This window comes from Limulus polyphemus, unplaced genomic scaffold (assembly GCF_000517525.1).
Source record: "Limulus polyphemus unplaced genomic scaffold, Limulus_polyphemus-2.1.2 Scaffold2417, whole genome shotgun sequence".
In the NCBI taxonomy this organism is placed as follows: Eukaryota; Metazoa; Arthropoda; class Merostomata; order Xiphosura; family Limulidae; genus Limulus; species Limulus polyphemus.
The window spans coordinates 9,702-16,847 of NW_013668027.1; the positions used below are offsets into that span (position 1 = coordinate 9,702).

Sequence of the window (7,146 nt, forward strand, 5' to 3'; positions counted from 1 at the left end):
TTAAACAGCCTGTTTGATAGCTCAAAGGTTGACTCAGTTTTCTGGATTTACCACAGAGTGGATAAATAGGAGAAAATTTTGGTGCTGTGTCTGCAGAATATTGTATTACAAAGTTTGCTATATCTGTTGAAGTGTGTACTGCCTTTTACTTGAACTGTTGTGCATTAAGTTTAAAAAGACTTCTTGGTTAAAGGTTAAAACGAATTTGTTGTTATATATTTATTTTAATATCAATGTTTGTTTGGATTAAATTTTTATTTAGAAGCACACATGGCTTATACTGTTAAATATGTAATGCAAAACTCCCGCCTATTCTCCAAAGTTGTAGAAGATTCTCGAGATTAAGAATCAACAATATGTGTGTGTACGTAAACACTTAAATTGTATTGTTACGTAATCTGAATTTTCTAGAAACCTTCCCACGGCTATAAATATAACCAAAATGATGTGCCAGAGAGAGTATCTATTAATAGTTTGCTATAGTCAGTGTGCTATGAACTTTGGAAGCTATAACTGTGATGTTTATAATGCATATCAATTGGAAAACTTCAGATATTTGACCAGAAACCTTTACAATATTCGAACATTACAAATCATTTAGTGGATTCTCATTGGACATTAGTATTTTTGCGAAAACATTACCTAATATCATTGGTGAAACTTGACCTGTAATTGGCATGTGATCAGTGAGAACTACAGGGCTAGCTAGCTCCATACTAAGTGAATTGTACCTATATCAACTCGTAATCAACTCACTCATCGTGAACCCTCGACAAGATATCAAGGAAGTTCCAAACTAGAAGGAAGACTTTATATTGCTTGTAAGTTTGTGAAACTTTTGTTTATAAATCATTGTTTGTAATAACTATTTGTAATAACTGTTATTGTATATTGTATTGTTGTGTGCATATTAAAACATATTTGTGTTAAAAATGAAAACGGTGTGTATCAATCATGTTGGCAAATATCATAAACTGACTATGTATTGGCTTTTACTTAGCTACTAAATCCAAAGTACAATTTAACTACTAAATTTAAATTATAAGTTAACTTAATTTTAAGCTATTTGAAAATTCTAATATGTAACAAAGGAAATAGCATTTTCCACAACTAGAAGAACTTATGACCAAGAGGAGATTGTATAACCAACAACTCAGGAAGTAGTGCTGCTGATATCTGGTACATCCAGTATGGCTCTCCATGCTGTTCACTTTGAGGATTGACCTCGGTGCAAGGGAAACATGGATATCTGAGAATCGTCTAGGTGGGTTGGCATCTTAAGAGTGTGAATCTGTGTATGGTGGTTTGTATAAGACTCCCAGACTTAAGCCAGTCAGAGTAATACAACACCAGCTCTGGTTGAAGCAACCCCACAACATTAAAGAGAATTTGGAGGTGTCATTGTGGATGATGTCTGCCAACCAGAACTATATAATCAAAAAGTGAGATGACAGGTACTGAAAGGCAAATTGAGTGGATCATGGCCAGTGGTGAGCCTTCCGAAGTTAGGAGGTATACTGCTGAGATAGCCATGGACCACAGAGGATCTTGAGGTTGAGCAGAACCTATGAACAAGCTACTGAAAACACCTCATTATTTTGCCACTCTATAGCAAAGGCCTACCACTCATTATAATGATGTGTCCCTGAGATTTCCTACTATGTCATGCTCATAATTTGGAGGACATTTGAATAGGTGATGGCTGGGAAGGAGAGCATCTGGCTAAGGTCATGGTTCTACATGAGCAGAGCAAAACAGATCACTGCTGACATTCCAAAGCACAATGAATGAAGATTTGGACCATTTGCAATAACATTTCAGACAGGTAACTGTATAGAATTGCTGGACTCCATAACAGGCTGTATAATACCTGACTTTAAGTATAATTGGTTCAGTCCTTTTCTCCAATAGAAAATAGAGGCTTGGAAGAGGGGTAGCACAGAAAGCAGATGATCTCTGCCTTTTGTGCATGGTAAAGCCTAGCCTGCAATGACCTCAGCAGATCATGATGATATCCTCATTGACAGCTTTGAAGAAGGGCTACACATTGAGACAATGCAGCATCACCCGGGTGTGAGAAATTTTCTTACCCTAAGAAGGCAGTACAAAGTAGTACCTTTGATCCAGTCGTAAAAGAGGGAAAAGCCTGTTGTGGCAGCTGCAGTGACTTTACATCAGGCAGATGACACTATCCAGGTACCCTTATTACAAAAGGTTGGAACCCACCACGATCTAACCATCCCTCACATTCTGATGATTCTCCCATGGTTTATATGTTGCAACATATGCCTGTATTGCATGTGCATGTTGGGTCACTTTCATGTGAGCTGCCCATACCATGCTGTGCATTAGTAAGGTAGACATGGAAGAGTTATATACAGTGTCATCCAGAAAAACTCCAGGAACAGTGAACCTCATGAGTGTATGGTAGAGGAAGTCACAATATCCCCATTTATACAAATGGTGTTTTGCAGCTTACTACAATCAATGTCTAGTGCATCAGTACTTTGTAACTTGGGCTTCTATTGTTTCCTACTGTAGCAACAGAAAACAAATAGCATTAGCCGAGGCAGTAATCTTGCCATTGGTGGATCAAGTCCTAGTGGTATTCTACAATTATGGACAATCAGTTATGCAGCTGAAAGCTGGGATAGCCACTTGCATGGTGAATGAAATGGAAGTAACTGTTACTATGGCTATGCCCATTGTGTCATTTACAAAAGTAAATACAAAATACAAATACACCTGAGTTTGCTAGTTGAGGATTATGCAGGTACTGTGGACTCAATGCAGCATCAGCAATTCATCAACTTGTTGGTAGAATATACCAATGTAATTATGGGACTAGATAACCTATTGGGTTGAACAACAACACCAGCATCACCCTAAGACTTGTGGAGATGCTTGGGTGGGTCCCTTTGGCAAAACTAAACCCCATCTCAAAGTAAGAGCTTAGGGTTAGATTGATAAAAACTGTTACAGTGTTAAATTGTCCTTGTTTATCCACAATACACCAACTTTATATCATCATTCTGGTAGATTTTTGTCCACTCATTGTCATTGTTGACAATTATTTCAGTCAAAAATTCATCAACAAAATTAATATTGCAGGGAAATCAAGTAATTCAAGTGAGATCTTGTTCACTTTGCATATTTTCATTGAAGGGTTTTAAAAGTGGTGGCATTTGTTGTCTGAGTGCTTGCAGTTAGTTAACCAACTTATGTTCAAGTCTCTTTAAAGTACATTTTTACATAAGACCTGCAAGTTATTCAATCAAATAAAGAGTACGTAATTACATGAGGTTTCTTAAATGCTATACATAGATTAAGCTGACATATGATTCACTTTAACAAACAATCTACAGGGCAAATTATAGAATGTTTATACAACATTAGTGAATTTCGTGTGCTTAACAAAGACTGAGCTTATTGTGAAAACTCTCACTTTGATTTATATAAATAAGTAGAGGTTGGTAGTTAAATTGGTTAATTAATTATCTTTGAGCATCAATTACATCAATTAGTGTAATGTAAAATAATAAGTTAATTAAAATTACAATTAGACTGGTTAATGTCACAAACATAATCAACTAATTGAAATTAGTGTATCTGATTATTACTGCTTTAATTTATTCCACCTATCTAAGTAATCAAAATATTGCCATTAGGATTTTTCATTACTATTTTAGATTAATTTTTGGTTGGTCAACTTAATTGATTAGTGTCACAACTCACAAAAATAATCAACTAAACAAAATAGTACTTTCGATTATTACCATTTTCAGTTATTTCATTGCGAGAATAATCAATTAGTTGAATGTAATCAATTAATGATCCTGAGAATTAATCAATAATCAAATTCAACTAATTTCCTAGCTGTTCAATTTAGGAAAATTTTTGATTTGAAATGTAAGTAATTTACCATAATTTGAGGGAAGTTTGTTCGTTTGTCCTCTAACTCCTCTTGGGCTCTTGCAATTGGACCTGTCAAATATGGTTTAATCAACTAGGAATGATTTGGGATATGTCAAAAAGAAGTTATTTTGCTATAAAAAATGAAAAAGTTTCATAGCTCCAGTACTGGCTAAATATAGATCATTCAGTGGGGGTGGTCACTGATGGGGTTTCTCCAATTTTCTTTTTCATGAAATGAGCTATACATAGGGTCTGTACACTTTCAGTCATTACTGGCATGCTTAGGACAAAAACAGAAATGCTTTTTACATTCATAAGTGGTAAAACATTAACTCTGCAATTGCATTTTGTTTTCAAATCTTATCAATCATATGAGGGATTTCTTTTTAACACATTGTTTCTATATACGTTCAAGATACACACTTAAGTGAGATGTTTTTAAATAACATGCTACTTATTGCTTTTTTGATAAAACACAAACCAAAATAGAAAATATAATTTAAATAAGCCCAGTGATCACAAATAATTTTATTCTGACGTATTTTCAATCTTTATTTTACCACAGCCACATTTTGGAAAAAACAATTTTCATAAACTTCTCACCATATATCTCATAGGTACAACTGCAAATGAATGCCAAATAACAGGAGGGTAATGAACTAACCATATATGTGAGAGGTAACACCTAATTGAACTTTTCAGAAACTGGAAAACAGCATTATGTAAACAAACTTTTAGGTTTAATTCAGTAGTAAATTTCAGATAATATTTTGTATAGTACTCCTATGCAGAATCAGTATGAATTGTTAGTATTCAAATGTTGCAAGTAAGTTACCTGAAAGTTATCTTAGATCCAATATTTCAGCAAGCCTAATGGATAATTGCATTTTTGTTTCCTACTGATAGCTGGAAGAACTGAAACTGCAGCAAATTGCTCTGTTTGCAGTTTTTCTTCTGACATGTATGTACGTAATATGTAAAATATTCTTATTTCTTTCCATAAATATGGAAGTTATCATTCACTGCAAAAAATGAAAGCCTGTTATGAAATAGTATGTTTTACTCTATCTGATAAATGCACTTTTTCAGGGCAAGCTAGTTCTTATTCATATGAACACTGTTTTATCATGGCTCAGTTTGATAGTAAATGTGTTTGTTTACAATATGGTGTCAGCCAGAATATTTTTTTTTTGCAGGAGTGATCAACAACCATTTATCAGTTTGTTCCTCTTCTTTCTTTGTGCTTATAGAATCTTTTTGTATTATTAAGAGTATCATAAAATTATATTTTGTGTGGGAATTAATGTATTGGGGAAAAGCTATTGCATTGTAACTCAGTCATCAGATAAAAATAATTTGATAATGTAAAGGGAAGCAACAAGAAGATATTCATTGTAAGACTGGTTTTGTTATTTTCACTATTTGTACAAAAGCATTGGACTTTAAATTCAAATTGATATTTTTAAACTAAATATCATATTAACAATGGACTCCATTCACATCATATTCTTACCCAAATAAAATTATTTCAGATTTTTTTCATTAACATAACTGAAGATAGACTTCTATTTATAGTTAAACATAGAAGTAATACTTTAATTCATAACTTTTTTCTTCATAATTTCATTTAATATGTAGTTAACTTAGAATAACTATTCAGGCTTTATCATAAACAAAAGAAGATTAATTACCAAATAAAAGAATTGATAATTGAAAAAATAATTAACAAGTTTTGAATAAAATTATAAGTTTTAAATGGTAAAAACTTTATTCGTTGTCATGGATATCAGCTATTCACTCTTGATGAGCAGCGTAAAAGTGTCTTATTATACAACAATAATAATCTCTAGTTTTTATAAAGACATTGCTTGATGTTGTCATTGTAATAATTCTTACTTTAAAACTTGATGCTTGCTTGAAATAAATCATAGGTGTGTCTTAGAAATATTCCTTTTGAATTTCTATTACATGAAGGACAAATTTGTGGAGGTTGGAGTCAGTTCAAAGAGGTGGGGAATTTATAAGTCAAGGTTAACCCTTAAATTACCAACTTGCTTTTATAGTATTTACTGCTTATGAGGACAATATACTGCATTGTATTGAGTAATTTTATGTTTTGCTTGTTACAACATCCAGTGTAAAGCACTTACAAAATACATTGTGAAATCACTTACTCTGTATATAAATGTGTAAGAAACCTCAGTAATAATTATTGTTCATTGCAATATTTGTGATATTCTGTTTAAGTATTTTTTTTCTGGTAGGCCATTTATGGATCCTGTAGCTAAAGGCATGGACCCACAAACATTTTAGTATGTAAATAATTTACAAAAATACCCCATTGGTAATTTATGGTTAAATTTTGGAAATATGAAGTTTTAATGAAAGAACACTTGGTGTTCCTGGTATTAAAAAGTGTACTTTTACTAAATGGATAGAATCTTTTACATATGCTGATGTTTGCAGTGAACTTTTTATACACTATTTTTTATAAAGCAAGTATACCAAGGGTAGTGTAAAAATTACAACTTTATATCTTTTGCTTTAGACAACTGCAGGCTTTATTAATGCCAGACTAGAAGAAGAGACTCCTATATTTAAAAAGCAAAGAATCAATTTCAGGTAACTATCAATTTATAATATTAAAATATGTAATTTAATTCATGTATTATCTATTCATGTGATGAATAGTTATTAGTATTAATTTATGTATTTTATATTTGTTCAGTCCATATTACTTGTTTGACAAGATTTAAAGTTGTCATGCCATTTTTTAATAACTGAAATGACATATGTATTTGTTAATCAATTTCTGTGTCAGTTGTGAATGAAGTTTCAACAATTTGTAATAAACTGTATATGGTGCAAACATATAGATTTTTTTCACATTATCAATAAAAGATTCTCCTATGGAGAAAATTATTAATGAAGATTTAGTAATTGCAAAATGAACATCTATTAAAATAATATAATTGTGCTTTTGGTAATTACATTCCCAAAAAATAATGTTTCATTGTGGATACTATGTACACTAATAATTGCTCACTACTAAACATACAAATGTTTTTATGCTTTCTTTTGTCTTGATATATGTATGCCTAAATATGAATGATATAATTCTCATGATAAAATCCACCAAGCTTGAGCTCCCTTGATGATAATTATTCAAATGATATAATTCTCATGATAAAATCCACCAGACTTGAATTATTCAAATGATATAATTCTCAT

At 32.0% G+C, this 7,146-nt stretch overlaps 1 protein-coding gene across 1 annotated transcript in view; it reads left to right on the plus strand.

Moving 5' to 3' along the window:
* Positions 1–7,146, plus strand: part of LOC106466901 (vacuolar protein sorting-associated protein 18 homolog) — a 172,377-nt gene that overhangs the window by 5,269 nt on the left and 159,962 nt on the right. The window contains exon 3 of the mRNA XM_013927208.2: positions 6,464–6,537. Within this exon, the coding sequence (XP_013782662.2) occupies positions 6,464–6,537 (74 nt within the window). The remainder of the gene's footprint in view (positions 1–6,463; positions 6,538–7,146) is intronic.